This window comes from Telmatherina bonti (genome assembly GCF_933228915.1).
Source record: "Telmatherina bonti genome assembly, chromosome: 9".
Lineage (NCBI taxonomy): Eukaryota > Metazoa > Chordata > Actinopteri > Atheriniformes > Telmatherinidae > Telmatherina > Telmatherina bonti.
The window spans coordinates 23,356,111-23,374,086 of record NC_136627.1 but is presented as its reverse complement, the minus strand read 5'-3'; the positions used below and the strand labels follow the sequence as shown (position 1 = coordinate 23,374,086).

General features: G+C 37.3%; 2 protein-coding genes across 3 annotated transcripts; one reads left to right on the top strand and one right to left on the bottom strand.

The window, feature by feature from the left end:
* Positions 1-1,199: 1,199 nt before the first annotated feature.
* Positions 1,200-8,597, bottom strand: mre11a (MRE11 homolog A, double strand break repair nuclease). Of its 2 annotated transcripts, none has more exons than XM_079246479.1 (19): positions 8,522-8,597; positions 8,251-8,383; positions 7,961-8,121; positions 7,794-7,881; positions 7,562-7,703; positions 7,351-7,465; positions 6,066-6,251; positions 5,821-5,992; positions 5,647-5,727; positions 5,433-5,562; positions 5,140-5,240; positions 4,883-5,053; positions 4,737-4,796; positions 4,494-4,668; positions 3,061-3,147; positions 2,906-2,967; positions 2,592-2,653; positions 2,356-2,446; positions 1,200-1,498 (listed from the first exon to the last, which is right to left on the bottom strand). In XM_079246479.1, exons 1-19 carry the CDS (start codon positions 8,539-8,541, stop codon positions 1,460-1,462), a joined length of 2,076 nt encoding a protein of 691 aa, XP_079102605.1. In that variant the 5' UTR covers positions 8,542-8,597; the 3' UTR covers positions 1,200-1,459. The 2 variants fall into 2 exon arrangements, with proteins under 2 accessions (XP_079102605.1, XP_079102606.1); XM_079246480.1 differs by having other exon boundaries at positions 5,821-5,974.
* A 2,046-nt stretch (positions 8,598-10,643) lies between these two features.
* On the top strand, positions 10,644-16,235 carry cep57 (centrosomal protein 57). The gene is made up of 11 exons (XM_079245850.1): positions 10,644-10,782; positions 11,123-11,309; positions 11,581-11,781; positions 11,867-11,988; positions 12,113-12,241; positions 14,211-14,288; positions 14,423-14,518; positions 15,042-15,122; positions 15,233-15,462; positions 15,543-15,687; positions 15,772-16,235. The coding sequence occupies exons 1-11, from the start codon at positions 10,741-10,743 to the stop codon at positions 15,940-15,942; spliced, it is 1,482 nt and encodes a 493-aa protein (XP_079101976.1). The 5' UTR covers positions 10,644-10,740; the 3' UTR covers positions 15,943-16,235.
* Positions 16,236-17,976: the final 1,741 nt, after the last annotated feature.

Genomic DNA, 17,976 nt, shown 5'->3' with positions numbered 1-17,976 from the left:
GTGTGGGTCCCAGCATTAGGTAGGGGTTACATACTAAACTGCAATGGAAAGAACTGACAATGTGTCACCAGAAGAGTTGTGAAATGTCTGATTCAGATCACTAAGTTTATGTAAGTGACACCCACTTTAAGAGTTCCATGCACTGATGGTGCTGATGTTCTATATCTGGTGTCTTCTGGTATCTAAGGGTAACAGCACCTTTCTACAGCATGAAAGTTATTTTATTTCTTAACACCAAAATATTCACATGGGCACTTTAAGTGGAAAGCGAGTTAACTTCAGTTGGCTCTGGACAGAATCAAGTTACACATCAAATGCACTGAATACAAAAACACTATCAACTGTTGCATGTTCATATTGCCTGACATGTAATTGCTGTGTAATATTTGAGTGATTTCGGAACAGTCATACTATGATCACATTGCAAGTGCTGGTCACTGAATTTTTGCTTTCTTTGTTCAAAGGCTATGTATTAATTTATCCAAAAGACAGAAATATTTAGCAATTAACTGCAATAACTTTGCAAACTTTGCGAATAACATTCTGCCTGAACCAGAATGCATCTGCATGCACACATTTACCGCTCTTACTCTAAAAAAATTCAGTTAAATGAGTATGAATTCACTTGATAAACAACTAAAAAAAACTTTCTTATGCTGTATATTTTAGTTGTAATTAATTGTTGCATGCACGTTACATGTCATAAGGTTTTAATGATGTATGAGTGTCATGGTGACTTCTTCACCATTTTGTAAATATAATTTTTAAAAACATTGTTCCCTTAGGGAGAGGAACAATAGTTTTGTTAAACAATGTGATATTCTTTGGAAATGACTATGCGGTCATCGGATCTTTCCCTTTTCCATTCACCCACCTTCTTCTTGGGGGTTGTGGGCACACCCTCTGACCTAAAAGTAACAATAGAGTAAAAGCTTTACGTAAAACATATAAATTGTGAACAGAAAATAATGCAAACAAGAATTATCTCACATTTCACAAATAATCAAATAACTATACAGTTACAGCATGAGATCCTCACGACTTAAAAGGGCAAGAAAAAAACCCACTTTTTAACACTTGCAAAGCACTTCATATTACTTTTTTCTTTTGCTATTTTTTAAATTTGTTTGGAGTTTCAACCAAAAACTGAAACAAAGTCAATGACATATGAAAGACGTTTATTAAATCTAGAAGGAGCACATAAAACTGAACAGCGGTTAATTTAGAAAAAAAGCAGAGAATCTCGACGAGCTGGCTTTTTGTTGCTGGCAAGCAAGTATGTTTGTGAAAGCTCAAGGCAACATGCGTTCCCACTCCCTCTTCATGACACTTTTAACTTGGCTGTTTAAGATAATTATTGAAAATAACCATTTAGAAAACTGAATGGACAAGACCTTTTGAATGCTTTTGTTTAAACTTGAACTGCATTATTTAGGACACATTATAAAAGTACTTCTGGTTATCGTCTTGAACGGCCTGGACCTTTGAATGGGTTATCCTGCATGAAAAAAAAGAGATTAAAGGTTGGTCAGGGAAAACTGGAATGATAAGACTAAAGACTAAATTTTTGAAGAACATGTTATTTTACAGGTGGAGGTACACCACTCACATAAAAGCTAGGGATATTCAACTTTTGGATGGAATATACATAAAATGCAAAAAGTTCATGCTGCGCTGATATTCATGAATGTAAGAAATTTGAGTGGAATAATGTGACGGTATTTATTGAATTTCAGACAATTTATGGAAACAAAAACCAACAGTGGTGGGTATGCAACATAAAAATGTCAACATGACACTAACTTGACGTGTGTTTTGTGTTAATTTTGTCTGATGATTCCTAAATGTGAGGATGAATAAGACTGTTTAGATACAAGCTAGAAATGAATCTGAACATTTAGTGCTCGATTCATGTTTCAAACTCTTCTTTGGGTTTTTTTTTTTTTTTTTACAACTGGATTTGAAACTTTGAAAAAAGCTCAATAAAGTTCACTTGTAAAGGTTATAGTGCATTTGAAGTTCATTCTGACATCATTCAACAAGCCGAATATCCATAACTTTCTGTAAGAAGCATTTTTGTCCTGAAGTCCTAATTTTCCCTGAATATCTAAATATTTCATGCATTTCTTACCAACATAAATGCTTAAATTTTTTAATCATGTTTAGATTACTTTAAACACTGGAATGATTACATGATTATATTTAACAGGTTCATTCCTTTCAGTCAAGATAATACTCATCAGTCAATTTATCATTTGCTTCTGGGAATTAATCAAGTCATTTTTTTTCTTTCTTGATAAGCTACATTTCATAACACAGGAAAACAAAACACATCATACTATTGGCTCTTTTTACCTCATCATCATCACTGTCATCAAAGGCGACCCCACGAGATGACTGGCTCTGGCTCTGAGAGCTGTATTTGGGAAGAGAGGATGACGATGGTCTGGGAAAAAAAAAAAAATCATATTTTTAGAAGACATTTTAAAAGGCAGTTTAAAAAACATAGCTTCAGGAATGATTGGGGCAAAAGTTACTTCCTGTATCTTTTTTCAATTTTCTCTTCACACAGCAGACTAAAAAGAACAGACCTTGCAGGGTGCTTTGCTGCTTTCATAAATGGTGTATCTTCATCTGAGTCTTCAATGGTCACCTGAAAAAGTAGATAAAAGGTTAGAAGCTAACGTCTGTGTCAAGTAACAAACCAAAGTGTTGCTGCTTTTCTGTTTTTAAAGAGAACGATGCTAAATCATTACCAAGTTCAATTTAATCACTTGCTGGAGAGTTGGAACATTAAAAAGGGAAATTCAAAAAATTTTGGTGGAGATCAGGCTTATTTGTTAAAGCTGCTAATCACAGCAATGCCCTTGTTAGAATATACGTTCTAGTATATTATCTGACTTACCTCATCAACTGCAAAAGACATGGCTGCTACAGTCCGAGAGCTCCGAGATGGAGCCTGAAATGCTGGAAAACAGAAAACATTTTAAGAGGAGCTAAGGTGAATGCTTTTTTTTTTTGCACTATATGTGATTTTCAGCTAAATGAACATTCTCCTACCCTGCATAATGCTTCTGCTTTGGGTTGCTGCTGAAGATTTCTGGGAACGACCACGACCAGCTGGTTTTGGCTCAGAAGCAGCTGCACCTGAATAAATACATGAAGACCAGCGGAACAAGGATTAATGATGAACAGCACACTAATATTGAAGCCTCTGTTATTGTATTGGCGTTGCTATCATATTATTATAGTTTTAATAAATGAATTCCAATGCATGTAAGAAGAAACATCATCATTAAGTTGTTCTGGACTTTATCTCACTTTTTAAAACGTATATAATCATTACATAAGACAGATACATTTGTGTGAGCTTAACAGAAATTTATGTGACCACTGGGACCTCCCTGTGTTATCTCATACAACTGAGAACTAAATATCACTCACTGTCAACACACAAACTGTGCATGAGCCAGGAAAACAAAAGGTCTTTTTACGTATGCTTTTCAAGCTGAAAAAGATGTGTATCGATGTCATGTGTGAAAGGACAAAGTACAATGCACAGGAAGATGAAAAATTACAAATAGGCCCAAAGAGTGGGAACTTTACATTGCAGAGTTTTTTCTGAAACAGGCCTCACTTCTAAATGAGACACTAGATCTCCACTGGATCGCAACGATGTAAATAAAGGGTGAATAAATAAAAAAAATTAGCGACTGAGTTTTTTTTATTATTGTAAATGTTTTTGCCCAATTCCAGTTATTTGAACTCACTGTAGTTGTGGTCATGTCTATCCTCAACAGCTACACTTTTGAATGCACTTTTAACTCCATTTTCTTCATAAGAATAACGTCAAGAATAGAATAGTAGAATAACATAAGAATGAAAAAACAATATATTAAAAACAAATCAAATTTGTAATAAGAAGAAAATAGTGAACTGAACTGTGCTTTAAAAGAAGCTTAAAACACACATAGCAAATAACAAGGCCATTTAAAGTGTATTAGTAGTTGGTTCCATAATCAAGGTGCAGCTACAGAGAATGTTTGGTCTCTTCTTGATTGTGGGGACGGTTAAAAGTGAAAGGTCTGCTGACTGAGGGAAAGCAAAGGGGTGTAAGGTTGAAGGAGGTCTGTGACACTGTGAGGGCTGAGGTCGGGGATGAGACTGGAGGCACTTGAACAAAGAAAAAAATCGAGCCAGTGAAGTGAAGCCAAGACCAGAGTAATGTTCTCTCATTTTTGAGTTTGTAAAAAGTCAATTCGCAGCATTTGGACCAAGCAAAGCTTGACGATTGACTTTATTTGAGCATCAAGTCTGAGGAATCTGTCGATATGCATGCCGAGGTTTCTGTCTGTACAGTTCATTGTTGCATGTTTTAAATAAAAGCTCAAGAAACCGAGGTCAACGGGTACTTTGGAAGCATCCCTATGACCAAATACCAACATCTCAGTCTTTTTCTCAGTAAAGTGCAAACACGAATGTTGTACTCTTACCTCTACCCCTGCCTCTGCTACCCCGTCCTCTGGCCCCTCGCCCTCTGCCTCGTGTCGGAGCAGGAGCGGAGCCCTCATCAGAGTCCATGGTAACATCTGTAACCTCATCTGAAATGTCTGGATCCACAGTTTCATCTCCACGCTCCCGCTGGTGAGCTTTAGCTCTGTTCATAGCCTGAAATGGACTGAGATATTAAACTGGGTCGAAACAGCTGTAATATGTGTATGTGATTTACCGCTTACTTCTTTTATGTCATCCTCTTCTTCTGTTGTGTTCTTTTTGGAGTCTCTGAAATGCCGAACCTGAAAAATGCATAAACACGCAGTGTTATAATTGCTATACAACATAAACTTTTATTTAACTTACAGCATTCACTGCATCATCTTGCCTCTTTATCTATATCCTCTTCAGTGGATACCCCTCTGGCCTGAAGATGGCGTTGTGCTTTCTCTAACTGGAAGGTGATAAGCTCCTCAATAGCATCCTTCTCATCTTTATCGACAAACTCCTGAATGGCTTTTCCCATTCCCTTCTCAGTCAGCAGGGATAGCTGTACCTTCTGTGACAACAAACACACACAGCAGAAACAGAGTATAAAAATAACATCCCACGATTGCTCTCACCGTGTGTTTTTGTTTAACGAACCTCCTCAGCTGCCTCAAAGTACTGTTTGACAAGGTCCTCCACTCTTAGCCCCTCAACAGCAGTCACTTTTAACAGTTTGCTATAATCAACATTTGCATCATCTAAAAAGTAAACATCACAGAGAAAATATTAGCTGGCAAGTTGACCCAAAGTCTTCATGAAATGCAGGAAAATTAACTGCTATTTAATGCTATTCTACTTTTTATTTTTATCTTTAAGAATTCATGATACAACTGGATTGTTTTGTTCACTGATAAACAGGTCCATAGAGCAGCATTCAGCCTTTGTCAGACCTTTGATGTCTTCCTTTTGCTCACGCCGTCTGAGAAAGTGAATAATGTCTTTCGGATTGGCCACACGATCCACAAATTTCTGACTAAAGCGGGAGGTGTTGAACACCTCAAAACCTCCACTGTAGTCCACCTGGTAAAGGAAATGAAGACAATACATTTCATGCATGTGTCATCCAGAAATTGTGTGCAGGCTTTTAATGTACATCCATCTCACCCTCAACCGAATTAAAGGTTTTTCTGGAGTGAGTGAACTCCCAAGTCTTTCCCTTTCAGCTTCATCTAACATCTCTGTGACCTACAGAATGACAAGAAGGAAAAAAAATAAGATGATCTTGAGAAATAACTACTGAAATTAAAAGTAATCTTGTATAACTGCTGAAAATCTTACCTTTGCATAGCACAAGTCTTCCACTTTTTTCATGACCTGTGGCGTATCAGGTGTGAAAAGGTCTTCATAATCCGCCAGCACCACATCCTGAATAAAGAACTGACGTACAGTCTTCAAGGGGATCTTCTGCAGGTTCATCTTACGACCTTTTACTCTAAGCAGCCCAATGTGCCTGATTACAGAAAACAGCGGCAATCATAATGTGGAGACTACCATGTTTTGTGTTTATTTGTTTGTATTTGTACTTTTTGGTGGCTTCTCCGGGTGACAGGGAAGTGGCGACAGAACTTCCTGGCTGCGTCACATAGAAGAGCTGTTGTTCATTTCTGGTTGGTGCTATTAAACACTCATGTTCATGGCCCCACACCACCAGGTCAATAAAGTCATCCAGGAACTGCTCTGGAATATAGTTTGTGGGACCGTGTTTACTCCTAAGGAGAATATACAGACATTAAAGATTAGATAAAACAAATGTAGAATTCAGCTCTAAACTGTAAAGACTGCCAGTAAGCCATCAGTTGTAATTTTGCTTCAGATTCACGTAGTTGCAAGCAACTACATGCATATGCAGCGTTCTGTTAGGAAGCCAATTCACTTGAAAAAAAACGGTCTTTTCCCATTGGTTGCCCTGATAATCCAGTTCAATAAAACCTTTTAACTCTCCAAAGTTTTTCTACTAAATTTTCTGTGTTATTCTAGAAACATCCAACAGCTGTGCATTAGGTTTCTTTCATTCTCTCTTATAAATGCAGTCTGACTTTCAACATTCTTGAATCATGTCAGAATCCTTGGCTTTTGACACCTCACTGAAACCTGAAAGACAATTTCATGCACATGGGCTTTCATAGACATTACAAATTTCTAGAGAACATCTTGACATACAATACCATTAAAAGGTTTGGACACGCTTTTCCATTAAATCCAATGGGTAAGTTCAAGCAAAGTTTTAACTGGTAGTGTACATTTAGAATAAGATGTATAAAACATATTTTCTATGATCTGTTTATCAAATTTTGACGAGAATTGACCAAACATCAGACTAAAGGCTGAGTGCGTTTACAAGCTAATAACTCACAAATATTCTGTTTACCAAAATATGTGGAAGGACATAAAACATATTATATATTTTTTCATTATGTTCAAACATCTGCAAATCACTGAGCAACATTATCAGTAATTGTGACCTTTTAGAAATAAAAGACGTGTTACCTTCCAAAATATATCAAAATAAAGCTTTTACTTATTTTGGTTTGCCTAGAAAAGACATTTTTAGACTACTTTTTCCCACAATGTGAAGGCTTTAATTCCTGCCATGTTTGGAAAACAATGCTGTTAAGTTTTATTGGTATAAATAGAAAAATCACTTCAAATTGTTAACAAAGCGTATCAAGTCAGCTAATAAAATTCAGAGTCACACAGTATGCATATGACAGTCGTGGATTACATGTGTATCACAAATACTTTAAAATCTATAAAAGGAATATGAAACACATCGTATCTTATAATGAATTAGAGTTTTAATGCACACACCTGTTCTGGTGGATCGTGAAAAGGTTAAACCATTCGTCTTGATCTTCTTTGGGACGAAGCATGCTAACCTGGTTGTTGACAAACATTCTGTACAAGCGCTCATCTGGGATGGACCCTTCACACACATTCATTCAAAATTTAGAGGTCAGATTAAAGCAAACCCAGGGATGGACTCCACCAGTCTGCCATTAAACACAGAACATAAACTTACCAAGACCGTACAGAGCCAGTTTGGTTCTGCCTTTCTGCATGAGGACAGGACTAATCTCTATCCTTTCGACTGAGTGGGAGTGGCCAAAGTGATTGACAAGACCAGAAGCACTTAGCAGATCTAAAGCGCACAAACCTTCAGCCTTGGAGAAAATAAAGTAACCATTAAGACAGAACCAAAATAACAGAAAATTGCAACTAGGTGGTAAAAGTCTGTGAATGCTGAGTCTTACCCCAGTAGGGTCATCATGGTTGCCATGAATGCTGAACACGGGAATGGAGATGTTGAGGTTTTCATCCTGATAATTCACCCAGGGAAACCTACAACACATCGGCTCATATGTAACACTTTATTAACCACAAATAAAGCATCAGTGGCAAGGATATAAAGGAAACTTACTGTGTTGTGTTAAAGTTAACAGTCTGGTCACTGAGGATATTGAAGGTTACAGGTGAGTCTCCCATGCAATATTTCCTAAGCATAGTGATGGAGCTGTGAAGGCATCGACGGGATGGTTTGTTTTCATGAAACAAATCTCCCCCCAAAAGGATGAAATCTACCTATAAGGACACAATGTAGCAAAATGAAAAGTGATTATGTTTGTTTAACACTTGTGTATAGACAACATGATGATATTAGGACTGAATAATGCATATGACTCTCATACACCTTAACCAACTTGAATGTACCTGATTTGTCTTTGCACATTTTAGGATTTCATTCAGCGTGTTGTAGGAGTCGTTGCCACGGATGGCATCCTTCTCAAGGTAACCAAGATGAATATCTGTAGCAATGAGGATCTTGAAGGTATCCTCATCATCCCTACGCAAATGACCCACAATGGAAAGGAAAACAGTTTACACCTTTCATTAACCTCAATATAGTAGTACAGAGTATCATGCATTAAATGAGCATTACTCAATGTGAAATACCAAAAGAGTAAAATGAAAAGAAACTCACAAGGGGTTTTCTGAGGACATGACAGAGTGAGAAACTGAAGGAACTGTTTAAAACAATCACAGCAAATGGCTCCCCCTGCAACAAAAACACATATCAGCCTAAATCTTAGACAGGTTACAGATATACTTGTGCGACAAAGCAACCAGTAGCTTCCTTAAACACTGGTTACGGTTAGATGATGTTTTTTTTAAATTCGGAATTAATGTATTCTCCTACGAGTTTACATGAATATAAAAATTCCGAACGGAGGATGAAACAGTTGGAAAGTGTTCTGATTGGACAAAGGGTGCACGTGAAGTATGACGTAGGCCGGAAATACACAAAGTTGGCTCCCTGCTTCTCGTCTCTTCAGTTGTAACTTGTAAAAACTACAAAATAAGTACCAGTTTTGCCACTAATTTTATTATAAATTTGAAATACCAGCTCAACGCGAGCATACTACTTCACTTTTTGCAGCAACTGAGAAGGAGAAAAAAGACAGACCACCGAACACGGGAAACAAAACAACGCGCGTCACCGGGACAGCATGCGCAGAACGACCGGAATTAACTTAGAGCGGAATTAAGGTTTACATGACAGAGGAATTAAATAGATCGGAAATAAAATGTGGGAAAAACCAGCCACTTTAAGTTTAATTCCGAACAGAATTTTGCATTAGGAATTAAGTGTTTACATGGTTGTTTTTGATCAGTTTGAAGCGGAATGAACTTTTATTTGGAATAAAAGAGGAATTAAAACTCCCGTGTAAACGCACGGACTTTTACATTGTTTTTTTGTTTGTTTAATGGGGAGTGGGGTGGTGCTTTAGATTTTCACACAGATATACACAACCTATAATAACTTTTGACTGTGTTGTTTTTAATAGTTTTGTCCTTATTTGATGTGCACTGAATAAAGTGAAACATAACTCTAACAATTAAACAGCTTTTTTAACATTAATATTTTAAAAGGTAACAGATGTTTCTTAAAATGTTTCTATTTTTTATGTTCTTGTTCCAGGAAATAACACAAATACAGAATGCAAGTTTCTCATTAATGCTGGCAACAAAAGCCAAGATTTTAAATGCCAGAAGACTTGAATGCATTTAGCTTCAGCCGCTAATTCGTGGTACCAGTTCATCCTCTGAGTAGGATGGGAAGCCTCTTTCTGCTGTGACTAATGAAAACTGTGCAGCATCGAGGCTCCGCAGATACATGCGGATGTTATATCACAGTGTTTTTAGATCTTTTTTCATTTTAAACTTTTATTTGACATATTTTGTGTGTGTTTAATTTTAATTTATTTTCTGAGTGACTTGTGTTTTATAAAGATAATTTAGGCATGCAGTAATCACGTAACTTTACGCCAATCAACACTGAACAAACTAAATATTACATTATCATAACATAAACTTTAGTCACGGCTCCAGAATGATAACTGTATTTAAAGTTTTAGTTAAAGGTAAATACACATAACGACATTATACTGATTGTTGTGTCAAGCTAACTAAACCCATATTAGTTATTGGGCAGCTACAGCTAACAGTAACGTGTAACTGAATGGAAAGTTAGCATTCAATCACACTAAATTACAACGCTACAGTGGCAATACGAACCGAGCTTGTGTTTGTGCAGTCGCTTAGTACAGAATACCACTAATATAGCTACGTAATAATAATTAATAGTTAGTAAAGAACGCACAAACATACGACATAGATGAAAACAGGTCACATCACCCACCTCACTTGAAATCCCACAACAACCGAACTTACCCTGAAAAATCCCGGCAACTCTTGCAAAGCATGGGCCCGCCCCCTCACTGGTGGCTCAGTGTTATTGTAGTTCTATTGTTTGGCTTCACGGTTCCTCATTGCCAAGTTGTTGCTACGGAGGACTACATTTCTGCTAAACTACCGGTGTTCGCTTGTTTTAAACTTGTACGAGCACCGGCATAGCTTTCCCTCGAACACAACTTTAATTTCTATGGGCGTTGTGTCCAGCGGGCTAGGCTGGGCTAAGTATCATACCTACTTGACAAAAAAATGTTCGAGTTACTTGCTAAATGATGCTTTCTTGACACAACCCATGACACATTTGTACTGGCATATTGCACTAGAAGCGGCTCTTAGCTAGCATGCGATCAGTCTGTTATTTGGTCTATTTTAAACATTAGTTAAAGTATAAGCTATAGGTTTCTCGTTGCAGCGCAAGCAAGACAAAAGTGGATTGGCAGCTTTTCAATGGAGACTCTCTCAAAAGTATCCGATTCTGCACGGGACAAGGTAGGAGTAGATTTTATCTAATTCAGTTGGAGAAAATGAGGCTAGGCACTAAACTGCAACATAGCAGCAGTAGCTACAGCTCCGACCAGCCGATGTTGCAGACTCTAAAGCAAACTGGAACTGAGTCGAACAAACAGACAAAGTCCGACCATTAACTTAAGGTTTTGTTTAAATTTACTCGCTGTTTTTATTACATTTGATCAAAATGAGTCATTATTGCTTCCCTCGACTCCACTGAAGCTAAATGTCTTGTAAAGCTAAAGCTGTGAATATCTGGATTAATCTGCAACATTAATAGTTTGTTGATGCTGCTTTAATACACAGTGATCATTCTCTGCAGGAAACGCGACCACCTCCACCAGTCAGCGGATTAGTGTCTGACAGCTTGTCCCAGTCATCTTACAAAGACTATCCCGGTCACCGTCCATTCATCAACACACTTGTGCATCATACTCCTCAAACACGTATTCAATACTCATATCCCTCATCATCACCTAGCAAAGCTTTTCCAGAAACCAGCAGTGCAGGTAAGTTTAATCAGTGTATGAATTTATACATTGCTTATTCTGTCTCCCACTTGTGAAGTTTCCATCCAATTATTGTGGTGTGTCAGGGCTCCATGGTTACATGTGCAACATGATACTGCACTTCTTGAATGTCTCATCTCCACCAATCATTCCTGCACATCATCCACTTTGATCTCTTATCTTAATTCTTAATTCAAGCCTAAAAATACAAAATGACTTCATATTTATAACTGCTATATGACAAACAAACCATTCATGTGTTTACTTGCAGCAATTCTATCTGCCTTGAGGAACCTCCAGGAGAAAATAAGGAAGTTGGAGTTGGAGAAAGGACAAGCTGAGCTCAGTTTGCGATCTCTAGGAAAAAATGCATCTTATACACTTCGGCAAAGTCAAAGACATACACAAGAAGTCTTAAATGATCAGCGAGATACAGAGAGAAAGAAGAGTGGCCAGTCCAGCTGCAACCAAGGTAAAATAATCAGTCAATTATACTGTAACACAAACCTCTTATTTGTTTCTAATGCCGTACCTTCATTTTGTTTTGTTTTTTTTAGCATTGATCACAAACCTTGCTGCCGCAGAGTCTCGTTGTGTGAAGCTGGAGTGTCAGCTGGACCAGATGAGGAGGATGTTGCGTAATGCTAGGACAGAGAGGACCAGCCTACTCAGTCAACAGGTCAACTTAATGTCATAGATCTAATATTCGTTTGGAGTATTTGCTCAGATAGCTACAAAAACTCTGAAATATGTTTGTATGAGTACATTTGCAGAACTGTTTCTGTTGTTTACTTTACATTTAGACATTCATGGAGAAAGACAAAGCAACTGATAAGCAGTCTGACTCGATGCCTGAGCTGGCCCAGTTGGAAAAGCTGGAGCGACTTGAGCAGGACTACCTCAGACTGACCCACACACAGAGAAACGCTGAGGTACATAACTGTTTATGTCTTAAAGAAGCTTGTATAGTCATAGACCTAAATGGTGTTCATGATGTTGGCAGTAATAAAGGCTCAAGATGTCACAGATGTTATAGACAAATCTGAGGGGTCATAAGTTGAAAGGATGAAAATAATTATTTTGTGACTTTAGATCTCATTGAGACACGACACCAGCCAATATTGGTGATAATGAATATTATATCACAGATATTGACGTAATTCCTCAAGAGCAAGCCTGCTGCAACAACATAATTATGGACGACAACAACTCACTGCTGTTAACGTTACAAACTTTACCAACACAAAATATATTGTAAAAAACTTTGAAAAAAAGAAAACAATGGATTACAAGTCGTACCGGGTGCGGTCATCTTTAATTTCAGTAACTCGGGGTCTTTTGAATTTTCCACGTTCAGAAAAACAAGATCACTTTGCCATTTCGGGTGAAAATTCAGAGTTTTGAGGACAACTAGAATGCATTATTTGCACAAAAAGCCAAAAAACCAAAAGCCGGATCTATAATCTCAGAAATATTTTTAGTGTGATCAAGAGCTGGGAAATTAATCATTTGAATCATGAAGATTAGCAAATAAATTAATTAATTAAATAAACAATTAAATAAAAAAATAGCAAAGAGCACAACAAATCTACATGTCAGATGGCGTCTGATCTTTGTTTCAAACCAGCAGCATCCGCAGTTTTATAGATCCACTTGTTCAGACATATATCCTGTATTGGGTCCTTTTTTTCATATTCAAATATGCATCTGCTGGTGATTCTGCTCTACCTGAGCTCAAGTTATGTTTACCTCGGATCTGAGTTGTGTTTCATACACAAGCTTCTTTTTATCTGCGCTCTCACAGACTTAATTTTCCACAAATGACTGAAACGCTGAGACAAAAATCACCAAGGATAGAAAACAGTCCAACTTTTGAAATATATGGATTAAGTGAATAAAGATGGTTTCACTGGTAGGAGTTGTTCTAAAATATTCTTAAAGTTAAGATCTCATGAAACATTTGACATTAATAATAACCTCATTCATTCATTGTCCTAACCGCTTAATCTAGTTCAGGGTCGCAGGGAACATTGATAATAACCTACTTGGTCATTTAGTTTGACAGTTCTCAGTAAAACCTACAGAGAATACTGAATCCATCATTGCATAAATTCCTGCAATGATGGATTCGGATTGCTCCGCTGCATCTCCTCAATGAACGGCAAGTTCTCAGCATAACAGAGGTGGATGCAGGTTTATATTGTCCGATATGCATTCTGGTTGGAGTGCACGCACCTCGTTCACGTATCCGTGTGTGTAGTATCAGGGGAAACTCGCTGTGTACAATACAGAATCATGGAGAGAGCAATGAGGTGTGTCAACTTTTTAGTTCTTTACATCAATCAGCTCACAATAATCAGATCCAACCGGCAATAAAGTTTTGGACAGGGAGTGATTCATTTGAGTCAGGTGTGTTGAAGCAGGGATACATTGAAAACCTGCAGCATTGTGGCCCTCGAGGGCCGGAGCTGGACACTCCTGTGCTAGAACATCTTTATTTTTTTTTAAAAGAATAAACCTGTTCTGGAGGAAACTTCAGTTCTTTGACAGCAGGTTGCATAGTTGGTTAGTGAAGCTGCTCACAGCTCAACGTTTTGTCTTTGTTGGAATATAAAGCAATTTATATTTTGATGCCATGTGATAATCCTCCCATCTCATGTGGAAAATCTGTTTCTGCATGAACACTGAACAGAAGCTAGAACATAAAGACTAAATTGCAAACGAGATCAGTCTCAATATTGGTCAGAAAAGTCACAGTTGGGTCTTTTTTCCCCAGATCATTCAGGCATAGTGTGTGTCACCAAAAGTGCATTTCCATGAATACAGCGACAGATGAATTTAATGTTTAAATGATTTATTTTATCAGCACAGTAATGATGACAGTGTTGATGGATCTGTTAGATGAAGATTCGTGAGTTGGAGAAGAAACTGCAAGAAGAGGAGCACCAGAGAAAGCTAATACAGGATAAAACCAACCAGGTAGCAAAACTTAAACTATGTTTTTATCTGTTCTGTCATTTTCCACTGTTTGCTCACTATTTGCTGTCTGAGATATTTCTGGTGTATGAAAAGAGTTGCCTGTTGTTCTTCTTCGTTTTTATAACAACCTTCAGCTACAAACAGGTCTGGAGGCCAATAGGATCCTGCTGCGATCAGTGTCTCCTTGTCTGCCCATCACGCAGTCTAAAGAGAAGAAAGTCAATTCAAAGGTAAAAAGTCTCATAATACTGCAGACTGAGCAGTATCTGAGTCTCCTAATAGTGAGTTTTTTTTTTGTTTTGTTTTGGGTTTTTTTTTTAAGCTTGCAACACTTAAATACTTCTCTACTCTGTACTATGATCATAAGATGACCTATATGTCAGGACAAGCATATACATTTAAATGATAATATTGGATGAATATAACTTTAATTTTCTGACAGTGGTTGTCAAAAATCACCCACATTTTTACAACCTTATTTTAAAAGGAAAACTTAAATTTTATGAAAACTAGCCACTGTCATAGTGTAAATCAATTTGTTATTCTAGCCTGTCTAAATTTTATACCTAAAGCGTATATTGCTCAAAAGTAATACTTTGAGGTGCAATATGTTGTCCATACCATGTTCTCCGCACCTATACCATCACTGTGGATCATGGAGTCTGACCTTTGAACTATGAATGGATAACATGCTGGATGATCCCTTTTCAACACACTGGACCCAGTGGTTGTTGGTTTTTTTTTTCTTTCCAGAAGTCTTCACCACAGCAGATTTCCTTCACAGAGCCACACTACAGACTGAGCCTCAGAGACGTACCTTTTGTTGCTGGAACGGTAGTTATGTATTTTCACTTGCAGCATAGGATATAAATGGTTTAATGATGTACCTTCCTCAATCTGGCTCTCTTCCTCTCCTTAACTCTCCTCTTTTACCTCAATTTCAGTCAGTTAGCTGTAGCCATTCAGTCAGAGCCAACGTCCAGGCGGTTTTGTCTTCCTTGAAAAGACACCAGCCTCATCTCTGCAACAGCCGCGTCCTTTCTCGCAGCACTAACCGTTCTGAAACAGTCAGCCAGAAGCATTTAGACAGTTACTCCTCTTCATCATCTGCTGGTGAAGAGGAGCTGTCAGAGCTCCTACAAGGCCTACAGGAGGAGCTGCAACTCATGAGTCTGTGAGTACATTTGCATGTGAAATCAATTTGGAGTCAGGTTTATTAACAGTGTTAAGCTTTCCTCTTTGTGTGTTTTGGAGGGAGCATGATGAACTGTTGAGGCAGGTTGAGGACAGCGTGTCTGAGGAGGAAAGAAAAGAGCTTCAGCAGGAACAGGAGAGGTTGCTCCTGAAAATGGAGAGAAAAGGGGAGCAGATCAGTAAACTCTACAAACACAAATCACAGGTATTATTTTACAAAATTGGTATTTTACATCTGAGATTGTCTCTTTTTTTCCCATGTTTTAACATTTCCTTTTTCCTTTTCAAGATAAAGAAGATTAGAAAGAAAGCTAACTCTAGGCAGAGCTGCAGAAGTGAAGGAGTTTCCACCAGAGGGCACTCTACTGGGGCCATGAACACTCAACCAGGAGAGAGAAGCAAGATGAATCTGAAGCTGCTGAGGGACATGAAGGCTCTGCAGGCCTCATTGAGGACATGAAGCTTACCAGAACAAGAATAGCATATTTAGTTTATTTTCTTGGTGCTGTTTACCTACTACCTCTGATCATTTCTTCAGCTTTAAACCAGCTCCTCAATTGTAAATGTTACATTGACATTAACACCAGTGTTCAGCAGCGTCCTAAGATCATGATCCATGATCATTTGTCTTTACTGAAAAATCGACCACACGGTGAACCACATTTAAGTTGTTTCTGCTTCTCAAAGAAAAACTGATTGTCAATCGATCAGTGATATTTGATAGTGTAATTTCGTGTGTGAGCATCTGATGAATCCAGGTTATCTGAAAGATGGAAAAGCCTTCAAATGAGAGTTTAATATTCAAAATTACCAAGAAGCAGTGATGGAACAGCTTTCACAATGTTTTTTGTTTGTTTGTTTGTTTTTTGTGTTTTGTTTATTTTTTTTTAGGGGGGGGGGGGGGGGGGGCTCGTTGTTTGTTTTTGTTTTGTTTTTGTTTTTTTTACCAGCAGTGGCCATTAAAGTGTAGCTGCTATTGTAGATCCCATATTCTATGAAATAGAATCGATTTTAATTGACGTTTCCTTAACCATTTTCCTTGGCATCTTGTTCTGTAAGGAGAAGGCTTTTTTTTTGTAAGAAACCAAATCATTTGGTATTCTTACATAGATTAATAGAGGATGCAGCACAAAAGGTCTAATCACTACAGTGATTCCGTTTTTTACTGTACGAGCACCCAAACAGATTAATGTTTATAAATACACCAATTTTACCCAAAATGAATTGGCAACTGAGTGTATTACACTTATCACATTGTAAAATCATATGCACCTACTGTTTCCTGTCAGCCAAGTTCTCAGTTTGTGTTCTTATTGTATTTTCTTTATACACTTCTCATCAAAATGTTAGATACATCCAGATACACCACAGTGCCACTGAGATTTAAGCAGTGAACAAACTTAGTTTGTACAAAAGTAAGATGTACTTTTAAAAAAAGGACTGTTTTCAGTTATAAAATGAAGATGGAGATAATCTCACAAATTTAGATGGAAATCTTTTAGAGACAAAGAAATTGGCTTCTCTTCAGCAAAGAAGTAAATAGTTTTAAAAGTCAGTGCAGCTCATTCTGACAAAGTACCAGAACTTAAGCCATCTATGGACATCTTCGGGCCCATTAGGACACTTCTTCTGCGATAATATTCAAAAGAGCGTGAACGTAATAGCAAATGAAGACAAACTGGCCGACTGGGATTTCATACTACAGCAAAATAATTACCGGGAACACTGGGCGAAAAGAAATATATTTGTCTGTTTAACGTTAATTTGACGTGGATTGGACCCAACCCATGTTTCTGTGAACTTTTGGAATATTAGTGAGACAAAACTTCCTTGTAGAAAGACTGCTTTAAATATGCTTTAAAGTGAGACAAAAATACTTCATATTCTTTTCTATTTTTTTTTAAACTCATTGTTTAATCTTTGATCTAATTTAGCAATTACAACAAACAAAGCAAACTCTACTTGCCCATTGATGATGCTTTGATCCAGGGCTTGGTTTAATTTTTAAGCTAGATTTTGAACAAACTTCTCACATGACATTGCTGGAGATTTATGGGGTTGCAAGGGCCAGAAGGGTCCTTGAGGTTATGTGGTGTTTGCAGAGTGCAAACAGATAAAGGTTTTCCTCAGGGAAAAATATCAGACAGGGTTTTTACATGTGGTACTTTGAATAAGCTTTTTAAACAAAAGTTTGGAGAGAATGACCAAGCTCAAATCAAAGTTTGCCTAATTTATTAGGAGTGTTAAGAATCCTGTGAGATTAAACAATGCATTTACCTCTAGTACATAAAAACACATTTTCACCAGCTGTATTTTTTGTTCATGTCAATAATTTAATTTAAGTCTGATCAAAATATTTTTTTTAGATATTAGGTTTTCATTTTTGGTCACTTATTTGATTCCCACACAAAACTATATCCTTTGTCATTAAAAAAAATGGCTATAACAAGCTAAATGCTATAATTTGCTGCAACAAAACAGTTTGTTTAAAAAA

Coding starts and splice junctions, on each gene's coding strand:
- mre11a (XM_079246479.1), bottom strand. CDS start 8,541: ATGTCCTCAGAAAACCCCTT. Junction 5,993..6,065: donor CCCGGAGAAGCCACCAAAAA/GTACAAATACAA, acceptor TTCTGTAATCAG/GCACATTGGGCTGCTTAGAG. Junction 4,669..4,736: donor AAGAGGATGACATAAAAGAA/GTAAGCGGTAAA, acceptor AGTCCATTTCAG/GCTATGAACAGAGCTAAAGC.
- cep57 (XM_079245850.1), top strand. CDS start 10,741: ATGGAGACTCTCTCAAAAGTATCCGATTCTGCACGGGACAAG. Junction 10,783..11,122: donor CCGATTCTGCACGGGACAAG/GTAGGAGTAGAT, acceptor CATTCTCTGCAG/GAAACGCGACCACCTCCACC. Junction 14,519..15,041: donor AGAAGAAAGTCAATTCAAAG/GTAAAAAGTCTC, acceptor TTTTCTTTCCAG/AAGTCTTCACCACAGCAGAT.